Raw genomic sequence first — 17300 nt, forward strand, 5'->3', positions numbered from 1 at the left:
AATATTTGGGTCATAATGAACAAAATACATAAATTACCAAATTTAAACTGCATTCTGACGCTTTTGTTCACGTAACTGTCAAAACTGCCACCTCATTCGACGACTAACAAAAATGTCTGAGGTGGCAAATAGGCCTATCCTGTCCAATTCCAGGACAGCTCCTAATAATATCGTCGTCACAAGTTAAAAACAAAGCATACCTAAGCAAAATATATAAATGCTAAGATTCTTACCTGACTAAATGGATTTTTACTTCTTCCTAACAGAGAACCGACACCGCAAACTTCAGATAGAGCCATCATTTCACACCTGCATACTTCGCGACGGAAATCTCAGGTGCAGACAAGAACAGCTCATATAATGGATGCTACCCCCACCCGAATATGTGAAGTAAATATAAATTACTAAAATCAGCGTTAATATTTTATATTCTTATTTTAATATTGCAAAGCGATATGAAATAAAACCTTTTCATATGAAATGTTTATTAATTATTTCGATAAATAAATAAAATGTCATTTTATGCTACTAGTAGACCGCCATTTTTACCGCAAATATTTTAATTTTGTTGAAAGTTAAAGTAATGTTAATTTTTAAGTATATAATAAGTACTCAGTTTTTAATGAGTATTTTTTTAAACAACTCTAGTAATTATTTGCTGGGATTCAATAGTTTTAAAAATATAACGTGAACCACAATTAAATTAATTTAGTAATAAAATAACTAGTCATAAACAATGCCACTTCTGCTATAGTAACAAGAGAAAGTAGAATAACTCGACTTCAATAACGATTTATTGTGCTAAGGTTTCTTCCTGTACAGTTACAAAAAACGAAAAGTAATTGTAAAGAATTTATTAAAAAATAATGTAAATTTATTTATCTTAGGTGTGAAATGTTTTATTTATTTTGCTTTAAATGACTGAAAACAGAAAATATTGTTTCCACCAAATTCTGAATGGAAATTAACAGAATAATTAATACAGCTTTGAAGTTAGCACAACAAAATATTATTTATGAACTACTTTGTTTTGACTTATTCTTTGTTTATGACAACAATGAACTAATGTCTAACTAATTGCCCTATCTTACATAATATTTTTTTATAATGTGTAAGGACTTTTTCATCTGTAAGGATTTGAATCCAGAACCTACATATGAAAGACAAACTCCATCACAGTGGTGATTTTAAAATTAATACACAAGCTGTCAATTTCCAGGAGTTACCAAAGGACAGACAGATACAAAAAAGATTTAACAAATACTAATGTCAATAATTTTTTGTGAAATCACAGCTAGGGAGTATGACTAACAGAAAATTTCAAATGAATCAACCAATTTGGCTGAGTGATACATCTCTGTCTTTTGTACAGCAAGTTGCAGGTTAAAATCCTTGTTAGGCTTATTATTTATCACATTTCAAGAATTTAAATGTACAAAGCTAATAAAACTGGGAGTGAATGTAACAACTTATAAGATGAATTAAATCATCCATTAGTTTGACAATCACATGTTAAATATGAAATTATATAGATTATTTGACCAATCATATCTTAATTCACAAAGCTTTTAGATTTATGCCAAGTACAAAATAAACAGTAAGCAGATTTTGAATTATTTGTTTACTAGCAATTGCAGGTATATATTTATATTTTCATACAGAATGTACTTTATATTATAAAAAAACAATAATAATATTCATTTCAAACAAAACATAAATTTAATTATATTAGTTTCCTATTGTTTCTTGACAATAAGAATTTGCTTCAGAGTATTTTTTTTTTTTAACAAGGACAAAAGACAGCAAATAGCAGAAGCATAGTAATCAGCAAAATTTAAAAAGGGAATAGTTGTAAAATTACTAATTACAAGTTTATTTATCTTTTACGTTATATTGATTTTTTATTTTATATTGTAACAGTTTGAGAAAGAAGGTAGAATCTAGAAGGAACCACAAAGGTCCTTTCTAGAAAAGGATTTATAGAAAAGTGTAGAAGACCCCTTGGAAAATAAAAATTATTATGCTTGAATAATCAAAAGGACAGTTTAGTCCTAGAGGTTTAAGATCTGAGGTATAAATACTGTCAGGGACCAGCAAAGTGACAGTTAGTAGTTTTTTAAGTTCGAATTTGGTGCAGAATGCAATAAAGGCTAGTGTTTGATAATAAGTGAAGAATGCATTACAAATCTTCCAATTTGGACAGTGGTTGAAAACAAGAAGTTGTTCAGTGAGTTATTTGTGAACAGGAGTGAAAATTACAGTATTCTATTCATTCATAAAGTGTAGGGTAGTTCTTTTATAAACAGTAAAAGTAAATAATACTTGTAGAAAGTGAACTGTGTAAATAGATTTTTCTATTTTTAACTTACAGTGAATTCAATATTAGTTTTTTTAGTCATTATAAAGTTTTTAATAAATCTTGTATTTTGGTATTTATAATTTAATTATTTACAATCAAATTATACATGGCCTCTATCACCTTTGAAATATTTCCCCTGGGAAGCCATGCAACGACAAACGGTTTTCCCACTCTTCATAGAAGTGTTGGAACTCAGAAACCGTTATATCCTTCAGATGAATGGTTAATTTTTTTTATGTTTTCTACTGTTCCAAAATGATGTACTTCAAGATGTTTTTTAAAGTTGGGAACAGGAAAAGGATTCAAGTCAGGTAAATAAGGGGGTTGAGAAACTACAGGAATGTTTTTCTTTGTCAAAAACTCATTGAGTGCAGTGTGACAAGATTCATTGTCATGATGCAGCATCCAGTTTGTCTTTGATGGCTGGTCTCACACGGGCAACTCTTTTCCGCAGTTCTTCAAGAATTTCAGTGTAAACATATTGATTTACAGTCTGTCCTGTAGGCAAAAATTCCTTTTGGACAATGCCATTACTATCAAAGAAACAAATTAGGATGGTTTTAATTTGGTCATTATTGTTTTTTGGAAGTGGTGAGTTTGAAGTGTGTCACTCCTTGCTCTGGCATTTTGTTTCTGGGTCGTATTCAATATCCAAGATTCATCACCAGCAATACTATTTTTTAGAAAATCAGGATCAGTTTTAATTACCCCTAGAAGATCACAGCACACTTCCACCCAGTTTTTCTGTTCAACAGTGAGGTTTTTTGGACCAATTTTGGACAAACATTTTTCATGTACAATTTGTTTGTCAAAATTTGATAGACTGTGTATGGTTCAAATTCAATTGTTCTGCAATCATTCTGACAGTTAATTGCTGGTTGTACTGTACCAAGTCTCTGATTTACTCAACATTGTTGTCAATTTTTGAAGTTAATCTTCCAGGGCATAGATTGTCTGCAACTGATTTCTGGGCATCTGAAAATGCTTTAAACTACCTAAAAACTTGGGCTCAAGATAGAACATAAGCTCCATACACTCTTTTCAATTTTGAAAAAGTTTCAGTAGCATTCTCATAGTTTTAACACAAAACTCGATTGCACAATGTTATTGCACTCATTTCATGAAAAGTTATTATTAAAAAATATTAATATTTAATATAAATCACTGTTTATATAATCATATGTTTACTAGTAACTATGCAGTGTTGCCACTATGGCTGCCAAAAAAACTAGTCTCATTACTTTATTTACAGACCTCGTATTTTATCTATTTGAGAGCAATAAATTGTATTTATAATAAATTTTTACATGTGTTAATTCATTTTTTACTAATGGAATGACAAAAATGGATATTTTTATATTTATGATTTCAGGTGGTTTGTAGAATAGGTCTAATCCACTCAATCCTGAAACAATGCTATTATATCAGCATATACTGGTAACGGTTATTCAAATCCAGTTATCAATTAGGTTTTATGTGGTTTTGAACTTGTCTTTCTTGAATTAGTTTCTTTCAAATACTTCTTGAGCATAAAATTTGTAAACAATATTTATATGTACTACAGTTCCTAACTAAATTAATAGTAAAAAATTATTTAGTAACCACACTAAATTTGAAGCAAGTAAAACATATACATAGTAGTAGTCATCAGATACCTTCATGAATTAGCTGAGGTCACTTCAATTTTCCCTACCTCAAAATAGAGAATGTTTTATGTTCAATATAATATAATGTTCAAAAATAATATATAAACTCTTTTATAAGATTAGTTTCTCAAGATACTGATAAGAACAAAGATAACCAATTTTCTATTAATCATCTAGGAATCTTTCAACACTTAAACATCTACCAACATTAAAACACTTTTCTGTAATTAAATTTTTATGGCTGCTGATTGATATATTCATAATTATCTACTTACTGACACAAACAAACTTTTTTATACTATTCTAATGTTCTTATTCTATTCTAACACTTTTAATTTGCATTCTGATGTCACTGATCAGAAAATTAAAAAAAAAAATCTTAATTTTTCTTCTTTGTTTAAACGTGTACAAGGTAATTTCAATTAATTTTTTTACCAAATTTACATTTATTTATTATCTTTATTGTTTTTTACTATCACTTCACATACTAATATGAACGTATTTTTCATTTGATTTTATATTTAGTGACATTCTGATTAAGAATTTTTCATGATTTTTCTTATTCCTTCCAGGTAAATGGAGAGGGCAAGCTGTTTTATACATTAAACAGCATATGAAACCATTTCTTACACAATCCGTAAGATATAATTATTTTTTAAGTTGAGGGGTATTTATTTTTATTAAGCTTATTATTCTACTGGTTTTTTTTTGTACATAACTTTATGTATAATCTGTTTTTGTGTGTTATCAGAACTGAAGAATGTTTAGTTTATGGTGATGGAGAAACTCAGTTATCTGGACAATTATGGGTCATTAGTTATAAAAGCTTTTAAGTGAAAAATCAGAAATACTGCTCTTGACAAATTTGTATTGAACTTACAAGTACAGTTACATTACAAAATGCCGATCAGTATGTATAATAATTTCATTTTGGATTATTTTACATAAATTATAATCTTGCAACTGCAAATTGTTAAAATTCTACGATCAGACATTCCTATCTTTTTTATTTTAGTATTAAAATATTTAAAAAAATATTCTGATTAATAGAATTTGATTCACTATTACAATTTTATTTTATTACATCTGATATTTTGTTATTTATAATGTAGGTAATTTTATACTATAGTTTATTTTTAATAACTAAAAATATACCTTATGTTTTCCTAAGCTATAAGTGTTAATTTTGGTTTGCTCTAAGTACAATTTTATTTTTAATTTTAAAGAAAAAATAATAAATATTGGGGACTACTGTAATTTAATTGACATTAATTACCCCTTAACGTACCTTGGTGAGCTAATACAACCTTTCCTAAATATCAGGCAATAGTTTTATTATCTTAACTGAAATAATATGCGAGAAATATTATATGATTCCCAGCATCAAACTTGATGAAAACTAATTTAGAAGTCAGCAAGCTAACTGCTAAATCAACTGTCAACAATTAATACTTCTTAGTCTATTTGTGGATTTAGGAAGACATTTTATCTGCTACTAAGTATCTGAGATACACATTGCTATGTAGCATGTAATGAACAAGTAAACAGTTTGTTATTCAAATAATGGTATAGTACTTTTAATTTTTTCTTTCTTTAGAGTTGCTCTGTGCACTTCAGGGCCAATTTCATTCTTATTGCAATGATAGATTATATATTTGTTTGTTTCCAATTAAATCTAACATGTTTCTGTTCAGTAGAGCTTAGTTGCGACCCACCGGGTTGGTCTAGTGGTTAACACGTCTTCCCAAATCAGCTGATTTGGAATTCGAGAGTTACAGCGTTCAAGTCCTAGTAAAGCCAGTTATTTTTACATGGATTTGAATACTAGATCGTGGATACCGGTGTTCTTTGGTGGTTGGGTTTCAATTAACCACACATCTCAGGAATGGTCGAACTGAAAATGTACAAAACTACACTTCATTTACACTCATACATATCATCCTCATTCATCCTCTGAAGAATTATCTAAACGGTAGTTACCGGAGGCTAAACAGGAAAGAAAGAGCTTAGTTGCACTCTTAGTAGTGGAAGGTAAAAATTGTACTTTATGGAGTACTTTGTATTTTTTAACAACACCACCAGAAAACAAACCCCCCCATAATAAAAGAGGTCTACCAAGCACTGGGCTAGATGAAGAATTACAAAGCAGAGAAGATCAGACTTCTGTACAGATTTGGAAACATACAGGTGATCAGTAAAAATTGGATGAAAGCCCTCTTTCCATCTGCTACACAAAAAAGGGGACAAAACAGACCCTAACAATTACAGGGGATCTCACTCCTAGACACTATATACAAAATTCTTTTAAGAATCATCTTCAAAAGGATCGGTCTACAACTTGGGAAAAAACTAGGAGAATATAAGGGAGGCTTCAGACCCTGCAGGAGGTGACCAGATCATGAGTCTCAAGCTAATAGTAAATTATAACATGAAAAGAAACAGAGACATGATGATTATATTTGTAAATTTCAAGAAAGCTTATAACTGCAGCCACAGAGAATCGCTATTAAAAATTCTAAGACACTTTGGACTAAATACCAAATTAATAAACATGATAAAACTTGCCCTCACAAACACTAAGTCAAAGGTAAAATTCAGAGGTGAGCTCTTAACCATTTGAAATCAAAACAGGACTGCACCAAGGTGATGGGCTCTCACTGATATTATTCTACTGCACTCTTAGAGATGGTAATTAGGGAATGGCTCAAAAAATGCCCCCAAAAGTAAAAATAGGCCGAAAAATCAAAACAACTGTCTTGCTTTCGCCGATGACATGGTACTGCTAGCAAACGACATTGACAGAGCTAAATCATAGTTGTTAGAACTTTGTAAATGAAACTGGCCTCAAAATATCATTCAAAAAGACAGAGATTATGCCCCAAAAACCATCATGATTAAAAGAAGTAAACATACACGGTTATGAAATCAAAATAGTAACCCAATTTAAATACCTTGAAGAAATAACAAACAACCTAAACCTAGATCCAAATAAGAAGAAACAATCTGGCTAAAGCTCAAAAATTAACTTTATATACTTAATAATAAAAAATGCTAAAATAAGACAGTTATAAAACCAGAAGCCGCTTATGCAGCAGAAATATTCTTCCACCTGAACGAACAATCCAGATACACAGACTTCAGAAAATTGATAGAACCTGCATCAGTAAAAAAGTACAAGAAAGACAGGCAGTGGTGGATTGTGCCCAACAAAGTCATGTACAAATAGTTAGAACCCATCATAAATACCAAGCACAAGAGAAGATTAGCATTCTTTGGACATATCAAGAGGATGCAAGATTTAAGACGTCTAAAACAGATAGTACAGTACAAGCCAGGTGTACCAGAGAAATAAGAGAGAATCTGAAAAAATCAAGAACAAAAACACTCGCTTTATATTCATAAGAAAGATACAACACAAAAATTTTCAACATTAGAAAGGGCACAAACATCAGAACGTACAAAAAACGTACGTCTCATTGAATGTACGTACATCAGACGTCCAAACAGTCTCATTGAAGAGACTTGGATAATGGACTGACTAAAGTTATCCTATGCGATCACTATATGATAATAATAATAATATAAATATTACCAATTTTTATAAATAGGTTTTTGTATTACTATATATTATAAATAAAATACTGTAAGTACTATAAAAGCTAAAACATTTTTTAATGTAAAGATTGTAATCACGTAAAAACTTTTTAGTTTTTAGTATATTACTCGATACAGTACCTTATAACTGATGAACCTATGAATTCAAAAATGTTTTTACACAAATAGCTAAGTTTATATTAAAAGCTTGCTATTTTAGTAAATTTATAATTTTCTGTTAATTATTACTGTTAGTAATTCTGTTTTATAATTTATATTATTCTGTTAATAATTACTAAATTGGAACACACTGGAGAACTTATTCAAAAATTTATTTAGTGATTAGCAGCAACTACAGGTTATCACCTAATTACAATTTTTAATGAACAATTAAATTTTTAGGTACAGTACATTCTGATAGACATGCATGTACAAGTACACACCACCACCATAATGAGTACATACACATAGTAACTATTTTTCTTTTTAAAAATAGATAGGCTAGTTTGGCTATAGTGAATTTCAAGTTTTAAACAATATACAAAGAGTCATATTTAAATTAAATAATTGTATTCTATTTTACCTCTCTTAAGAGGTTACTTATCTTTGTTTTACAAACTTTAAAAAACTGTTAACGAAATTAACTGTTAACTTAATTATATTAGGGCCACTTTATGAAATCTTAAATGAATGAACCTACTCTAGAATCAAAATTATAAAGTAAAAAATATTTTTGCTTACTATTATTATTCAATTTGAACACAATTGATTAATAATAATTATAATGAATATGAGAAATTAGTCCAAAACTTGCTTCTCAATGATTGCAACAGGGCAGTTCGGACCAATTCTATTTATTTTTTAGGTAGAGTAAAAATAATAAAAATAAAAACAAAATTAAATATATTTTTAAATATATTAACTTATATATAATAATTACACGGTAATTCTTATAAATAAAATATCAGTTATGTGAAAACATATTCTCAAGTGTAATTACTTTTACACACAATAATATATAATATATTTACAACCATGAACAAAATTTAATACAACTTAATCTAAATATACAAAAACTGTCAACAAGCAATTCACGTGTTTAATAATATGAAAATACACATTCTCCTCCTCTTAAGAAAGAGTAGAGATTCCTGTTTGTTATTATTTAAAAAATTCATCACTTAAATTATGTACTGTACTAATACTGATGCTATTTCCATAAAGACTCCAAAAAACAATACATTTAAATACATATCACAAAACAGTAACGTTTTAAAAACAAATTCACTATCGCTTCAATGCACTGTAAAATAAAATGTAAGCGGCTGAAGTTTTTACTTCACTAGGAGAAATATCTGCTACTTCTTGGTCATCAAATTTAAACCATCTGGAACAAAAATCATCAATATTATATTTTTTTTATTTTTAAGTAGCCCTATCCATCCACCTTTCAATTAGCGAGATGTAAAAATAACAAAGATTTTTGCATAACACAATCATGACATTTGAGTTAAAAGGTGCTGAAAATTGCTATCAAAATGAAATACTTTACTGTTCTTGAAAAATTCTGCATGACCCACTACTAATTCTAACATATAACATTTTAAAATTAAATAATTTTTTTATTTGTCAGCAGTCATTTTCATAAACATCCTGACCCCTATAGGAGAAGACAGTCCTGGTCACCACACCACCTCCTCCATTCCTAGTCCTGATGGGCTTTACCAGAGGTCGTCTTTTATATGATCTCTAAACTTGATAACAAATCAGTCATCAGTTTAGCCTCTGTCAGGATGCCACTGATTCAAATGCCTCGGCAGACATTTCCATCAGTGTATTTACACAACTTACTATCGCCTTCATACGGCTTCTTCCAACCACGATCACCTACCTACCATAACAAGTATTGATCGCAACAATGACAATTTTATTATTATTTATGATAAAAATAAATGTAAAAAAGATTGTATACTGGTTTAAATATTTCTTTATTGTTAGGTTTTAGAAGTTTTCAATGATATTGTTGGTGTATAAATACTTTTGTATATTTTTTCATTCTTGTGTGTCTAGTTATATTTTTGTTTATGTTGGTAGTACTGTTGTGTTGCGTAGATGACACATGCGTGGTTTAATTGTTATGTCTGTGCAGGTTTGATGCTGCTAAGTTAGTTCCAATATCGCTGCCCTGCAGTTAACCATGGCTGCTCCGCTTTCTGTTTGCACCAAAGAAGAGCAACATTCAGTGATCTGTTTTTTTGTGGTCGGAAGGTGTATCAGGGACTGAAATTTATCGAAGACTTCGGTACGGTACGGGAACAGTGTGTTGCCGCAACAGAGTGTCTATGAATGTATTGAAAAATGAAAAAATGGTCGCACAAGTGTTATGCACGATGAAGGAGCCGGACGACCATTTACCACCACAAATGAGGAAAACATTGAGCATGCACGAGACATGGTTTTCTTACACAGACGAGTAACTATTGATGAAGTGACACATCGTCTGCAAATTAGTGACAGTTCTGTCTATGAAATCATCCACAACAGACTTGGGTTTCATAAAGTCTGTGCAAGATGGGTCCCAGAACTCACACAGTTGCATAAACAAACGCGCTTGGACATCTGCCAAAAACATTTGGATTGCTATGGTAATGAACAGGACATCTTTTTAGACAGAATCAGATGAAGCCTGAAATTCACAAATGCCTAAGACTGCTATCGAATGGTGTTGTGTTGTTGCAAGACACCATATACTGCTGCCCAACTGCTGAAATGCTCCAGAAACTTCAAGAAGTACTGACTCATCCTCTGTATAGCCCGCTTCTCACTACCACTTGTTTGGTCCATTCAAAAAGGCATTAAGGGGCCGTCAATTTACCTCGGATGAAACAATGAAAGAAGCAGTGTATTCCTGGCTCACAGCTCAACTGAAAACCTTCTTTTATGAGGGCATCAGGAAGCTTGTGCAACGATGGACCAAGTGCATTGAAATGCAAGGGGAGTATGTTGAAAAATGATGTACATGTAAGTTTCCTATTTGTATTGCAATAAAATTTATAACTACATTGCAGATAATAATTGACTTACCACCATATATAGGATAAACAAACAGATCCTTTAAAACTGGATTTCATGAACAATATAGAATTTACAAAAATAATAAATTCAGTTTATCTAATATGGTACACCATTTATTAAACAATAAACATTCTATTTCTGATATTAACATAAAATTAAAAATACTAGAAATTACTAAAAATGACGTAAAATTAAATATATTAGAAAAATATCACATACGAGGTCTGTAAATAAAGTAATGAGACTGATTCAGAAAAACTTTTTATTTACAATCCAATTATACAAGGACTCACCTTTGAAATAGTTCCCTTGCGAAGCCATGCAACAGTTTTTTTCCCACTCTTCATAGCAGTGTTGGAACTCAGAAACCACAAGGAATATCCTTCAGATGGTTGGTTACATTTTTTTTTGTGTTTTCTACTGTTCCAAAATGGTCTCTTTTGAGGTGTTTAAAACTTGGGAACAGGAAAAATTCACAGGGACAACTGTAACAATGTGTCATGATGTAGCATCCAGTTGTCTGTTGGCTGTTCTCATGCGGCAACTCTTTTCCGCAATCATTTAAGAATTTCTTGGTAAACATATTGATTTAGTCTGTCCTGTAGAAAAAAAACTCCAAAAGTCTCTGATTTGCTCAATATTGTTGTCATTTTTTGACGTTAACGGTCCTCGAGAGCGTGGACTGTCCATAACTGATTCCTGGCCATCTGAAAATCCTTTAAACCACCTAAACTCTTGGGCTTGTGACAGAGCGTTATCTCCAAATGCACTTTTCAATCATGAAAAAGTTTCAGTAGCATTCTCAACACAAAACTTGATTACACAATGTTGCTCATAATTAGTATCGCTCATTTTTGTAATGCTCAACAAAAATTCGTTTCACAAAATGTTTGTTTACGTCTCACGTGGCAACAATAAACTAAAAATGATAATACCTAATATAAATCAGCTGTTCATATAGCCATATGTTAACTAGTAACTTTACATTGTTGCCACTTTGGCTGCCAAAAAAAGTAGTCTTATTACTTTATTTACAGGCCTCTATACAAATTTTCAATTTTGATGAACAATCAGACAGTGTTTCAGGCAGATGTTATTATAAAAATAAAAACTACAACAGATAGCAGCACTCGTGTAAATTAATACACAATTATCATTATTTTAATATTTTTATTATGTAATAAGAGAATTATTTCAATCATGACTGAGTATGCAGTATCTCGCAAAAATATTTTCATGAAAAATTAAAGTTAAGGTATGTCTTATCTCAATATTCTGAAATACGTGGTTTAGTTAATAGAATTTAAATATAATTTAACAGTATAGAGGAATAATATCAAACTTAAAAAGATTAATTTCAATAAAGTAATATAACAAGTGTTGGTAATTTGACTAAAAACAGAAGACAACATATTTTTGCAATGTAATGTATTGAATAAAAACATGTTAAATCTAATTAAAGATATTACATAAAGATATCGTACAGTAACAAAAGTATTTCACTTTTTTCTTTTGTGTTCAGTAAAATCTTCTCTTTTTAAAAATCAATAGCAATTGCCCATTATAGATGGGTCCCAGCATTCCTGATATAGTGTTTATATTGTCCTGATGTAATGGTAGCTCTCCTTATTCTTTACTTACTGCACTTAATTTTCCAGAAAAAATCCAAATGAGTACAAAAAATGCATCTTTAAGGACAGGCGACATCCTAGCAATTCATAGGATTAACTGGGAAAATAGCTTCTTTTTTGCCCGTAGCTTTAACAAAATTTTCATTAGTCCAACCCTAATATGGAGAGGTGGGAGAAGCACCTTTTTTTGGATTAACGAGGGAAGTACACTTATATTTAAAATTTCTGGTTCAAGAGCAGTTCTATGAGGCTAATCTTTCTTAATGAAATGTTACTGTGTTGTTCGACTTTCCCACAGGCATAAAAACAAAAAACTTTTACTGTTACTGTTCTCAAACTTCATTTAGTATGGTAGCAGCGTTATCACTGTTTTCTTTCTTGTTACTGAATGAGCTAAAGGAAAAAACTGGTTTTTCGTTTCTATTATGAAGCAAAACTGACTGTTAATCAATCTATGAAAATATGCTACTCGGAAAGTATATTTTCCATATTGCATTCATTTACCTTGATCTCCAATTTGGCGCTTAAAGTATAAAAAGTAGGCTATTTTGACTTTGAGGTATAGATCTAGTCTGAGACTTTAAAGTAAACTTCCACATATATAACAAAACTTATCTGCTGGATTTTTTCAACTTCAACTAGAACTTGCCATTTTAAATAAAATATAACAAAATTACTAAATGACACTTTGTTGTATGCAAAACAGAATTAAAATAAACATAAAAGTTTATAAAGGCTCGTAGACTGCGGTGGGAATACCCAGTAAAGTCAGGTTAAACAGTTCTAGGTAATTCAAAACAGATTAACAGGTACAATTGAAAATGGGATGTGATAAGACATTTCTGTGAATAGTTATTTTAATAACTAGTAAAATTAAATACAAAAAGGATGTTTTAATTAATGTTACTAAAATAATGTCAACCAGTGTAATAAGAAACTATAAATATATATTATAATATTGATAAGAAAGTTTCAATCTTTAAAGCAATAAAAATAATAAATGTAAAAATTTTTGTAAGCAAAGGGGGAGGGAGGGAGTTATGTATATTCTTATATCTGATTTGTTCAATTGATTAATTTGTTCACAAATTCATTTAAATCACTAAAATGCATTAAAAGGAAAAGTGAATTTTCAGGAGAATGTAACTGTGTAAAGTAAAATATTTTTAAAAATTTTAAAATAAGTGCATCTTTTTTTCAGAAGATGTCCTATGCAATGAGTAATTATACAGCACATTCCCATATTTTAAGGTTATGCATGATTTAAGGGTTAATGTTACAAATATTAATATCTAAACCAGGATTTACCTAACAAAAAGCTAAAAATAATTTATTTAAAAAACTCAATATGCATCAAATATACTGTAAAATCAACAAAAGAGATGATGGATGATAAAAAGATTAAGCCACATGCAGAGGCAAACTTTTAAAATAATATTGGCACAAATAAATATGTTGCAAGAGATTGAAATACTGCTTTATTTAATAAACCAAATTATTTCAATAAAGTAAATACAAACCTGTTTAATTCTGCATTATAACAATAAGCTGTATAATGCCCAGTTTCCATTGTACCGTAATGATTGGACACAGCATATAGATTATATGATTCATTTCTTTGTTCACTTCCTTTTACTGAATAATTTCTCATATTTAAATTTTCTAAGGGAAAATTAACAAATGTTTGTTTCTTCCAACACCAACTATTTGAAGAAAATCTTAAACAATCATTACTGGTAAACCTGAAATAAATATTATAAATGATTATAGAATAACATAAAAAAAGAGACTGTTCAAAAAATACCAAACTTTTATAATAGTATGCCAACCAATAACAACTTTTGAAAATAAATTTTGTTTAATGCATCATGATAATATGCATAGATTAGTGTTTAAGCTGCAAATAGTTATAAGCATTAGTATCTTGTCAGATTTTAACACAGTGAAAATGAAAGGTCTTAAACAACAACGAGTTTAACACAAGAGATTGTTGAGGAAATGGGTATCAGCATAGGATCATGTTAAACAATTTTAATGAAAAAGTTAACATGCATTGGATCTTTTCAATATTCATCCTGTGTTTGTTGACCGACGAGAAAAAGAATCTTGTTAACATCAGTCAAAACATTTTTGATCATGCCAGTGCACATGAAAACCTTTTGAAAAAACATTACAACAGGAGATGAGACTCGGGTTTATGGCTGCTATGTGGAAACCAAGGAAAAACTGTTACAATGGGTAGAGATCATCTTAACAAAAATCAGCCCAAATGAAATTTGTCAAATATGAAGGTGATGATGGTGGGTTTTTTTTACTAGAAAAGCTTGGTTTACTATGAATTCATCTTACATGACCAGATTGTCTAATCATAGTAAACAAACAGTTCTAAATAGGAGTTTTGCAGCATTTAAGAGATGCTGTATGCAGTAAGAGGCTTGAGCTATGGAAAACCAGAGTCAGATGTTATATCATGAGACAATGTACCAGCTCATGTGTTATTTCTTATTTTCCAAAATCTGGTAAAAATGAGATAACCATTGTATCTCTCCTATCCTACTCTCCAGACTTTACACAAACACTTTTTCTTGTTTCCCAAATTGAAGAGAACATTGAAAGAATCTTTTTTTCAAACCATAAATGAGTAAAATACCATATATGAGTAAATACCAATACACCATTTCTTAAAAATGTGTTCCAGGAAACTTTCCAAAACTTGTAGAAATGTAGGGAGCAGTGTATTAGTAGCAAAAAAAAAGCCAACAAAAACCCTACATAAAGCAGTGAATCTATGTAAATTTGTAAATACATTAAAAAAGCTTTTGTTGTAAAGCTCAATTATTTTTTTGAACACATTATGAATTTTTAATTTTGGAGTAAGAAAATCTTTAATTATGTAAAAATAATCTAAAGAATTATTATTATATTAAAAAATAAGTAAGGTAAGAATATGGTTAAAATTAAATAGATCCTACAATATCTTTCATTTTACGAGTAAATAGTAAACAATAAAAGACAATCCTATTATAACATATCATTTAGATTAAGATAAATAACAGGGCAAGGAATATCTCATTATACTGAATTTTTTATAATAGTTTTACATTGTAATTTTACCTCAAGGCTAAAGGAGTGATTTATAATCTTATTTTTTAATCACAAAAAAGACTGTAAAAGAAACTGTTAATTTCTGTTTAAAAAGTTAGTGTGATGTGATTTAGAATTCTCCTTGGGTACTTCATGGAGTAACTAGATTAGTGTACGTATTCAGTTGCAATACAACTCTTCACTTAACAAAAATCCTTTATGATACAATAAATATTATAATTTAAAAAATCTATATACTGTTTTGAAGAAGTTCACTTTTTTAATTAAACTTTATTACATTAATAAATTACATTAAAATTAAAATACAAATTAATTAATTACATTAAACTTAAAATACAAATTACTTAATTACATTAAAATTTTATTTAAAAGATTAAGTAGATGTATTATCACATTTTGATGATTTAATCATATTTTTGAGTATTGCAGTAGACGAATGTTGGTAGCAAACATGATGGTGTTAACAGTTAAAAAGGCATTAATGTGCCTAGAACTTTCTTTTGCATGTGAAGGTTTTTTCAACTATCATATTAGCTAAGATATACCACTGAATAACATTGTATTTTAACTATTTTTTAACCACAATCACAATAGATACCTTACAATTTCTACCAAAAAGATACTTTCTATGGGGAGTACATGTATCTGGGTGTCAGAACATATATATCTACATAAAACAATTTCTTTACATATGATTACAATGGTTATAACTAACTCAACAAGAAGTCCCTCTTACTTTATTTTTAACATGAAGGGTGCTTTTTTAAATAAAAAAAATAGTTACTGGAAATTGCTTAGTGCTGGAATTTCAAGTTTTTTGAAATTCCTGGTTATTTAAAAAACCAGGTGTGCCTATTGTGCACATACAGCTTTTCAATCAGCTCAAGCTATATTATACTGTCTAACATTAACAGACAGAGAAGTAATTTTTATTAAACATATTTTTCACAAATAAAATTAAAATCTTTTGTTGTACATTTAATGATGGGATTCCCAGCATACAATTTACTCTTATTGATAAATCACCTTTCTCATTTTTTCCACCACCTATTACTGGTTCTATGAACGTAAATCTGACCCTGCTAGGTTCTCCATGCTGATGATGCCAGGCTTGAAGAGCCTTGGTATCTGATAGGGGACTGCCTCAAATCAGCTTAGGCTGATTAGATGCAGAAGTACCATTATACCTGGTAAAACTCTTAGGAATTAAAATGCTGGAGGTAGAAATCCAGACTGTTTAACAAGTGACACTCTCCATTTCCCCATGTTTTTACCACAAATGAGGAATAAATGTGAAAGCTTTAACAGTTTTCTAGCCTTTTTATTCAATATCTGATATGTCTTATAGATTATCTAATTAAGCTTTTTCCTGTAAAAATACTTTTCTATTAATCTGGTTACTTTCAGTACAAAATTTAGATTTCTGCATTTCACAATACATGAAATGGAGTACATATACTCCACTTTACATTCAATTCGATTAAATATTGTTTTTATTTATTGTTAATTCTAGTATTGTAAATTAGTATCAAATTAAGTAATAATTTTTTCACAATAATAGACCTAATGATTAAAAGAATAAAACAACTAACTATCTGTGATAATCTTACATTAATTGTTGTAGAACTTTTTAGATGTTAACAGTAAACGTTATAAGAAATGTTTAGTGTCCACAATTAGAAATTACACAAGTATCTAGTTTTTTTGGAGAGATCATCTTAACCGTTAAAAAATTCTAGGAGTATACCTATTTCTTGAAATCCATTTTGGATCCTTTGTTGAAGATCCTCAATGTTGAGTATTGGAGTTCAATAAACAATATGTTTTAAATGGCCCCCAGGTATTGAAGTCAAGAGGGTTTAAGTCAGGTGATTGGGCAGGCCAGGGCAC

The 17300-nt window shown here is 29.8% G+C and overlaps 2 protein-coding genes across 5 annotated transcripts in view; both read right to left on the bottom strand.

Moving 5' to 3' along the window:
- Nucleotides 1-353, bottom strand: part of LOC142324459 (uncharacterized) — a 48539-nt gene extending 48186 nt beyond the window's left edge. Inside the window, exon 1 of the mRNA XM_075365288.1 lies at nt 234-353. Within this exon, the coding sequence (XP_075221403.1) occupies nt 234-302 (69 nt within the window). The 5' untranslated portion in view covers nt 303-353. The remainder of the gene's footprint in view (nt 1-233) is intronic.
- Nucleotides 354-8485: 8132 nt separating this feature from the next.
- LOC142325109 (ubiquitin carboxyl-terminal hydrolase 8-like) overlaps nt 8486-17300 on the bottom strand; it is a 103665-nt gene continuing 94850 nt past the window's right edge. For all 4 annotated transcript variants that reach the window (XM_075366457.1, XM_075366458.1, XM_075366459.1 and 1 more), the window contains 2 exons: nt 13826-14047; nt 8486-8986 (listed from right to left, as the gene is read on the bottom strand). In XM_075366457.1, the coding sequence (XP_075222572.1) occupies nt 8887-8986; nt 13826-14047 (322 nt within the window). In that variant the 3' untranslated portion in view covers nt 8486-8886. The remainder of the gene's footprint in view (nt 8987-13825; nt 14048-17300) is intronic.

This window comes from Lycorma delicatula, chromosome 5, assembly GCF_047948215.1.
Source record: "Lycorma delicatula isolate Av1 chromosome 5, ASM4794821v1, whole genome shotgun sequence".
NCBI classification, from domain to species: Eukaryota; Metazoa; Arthropoda; class Insecta; order Hemiptera; family Fulgoridae; genus Lycorma; species Lycorma delicatula.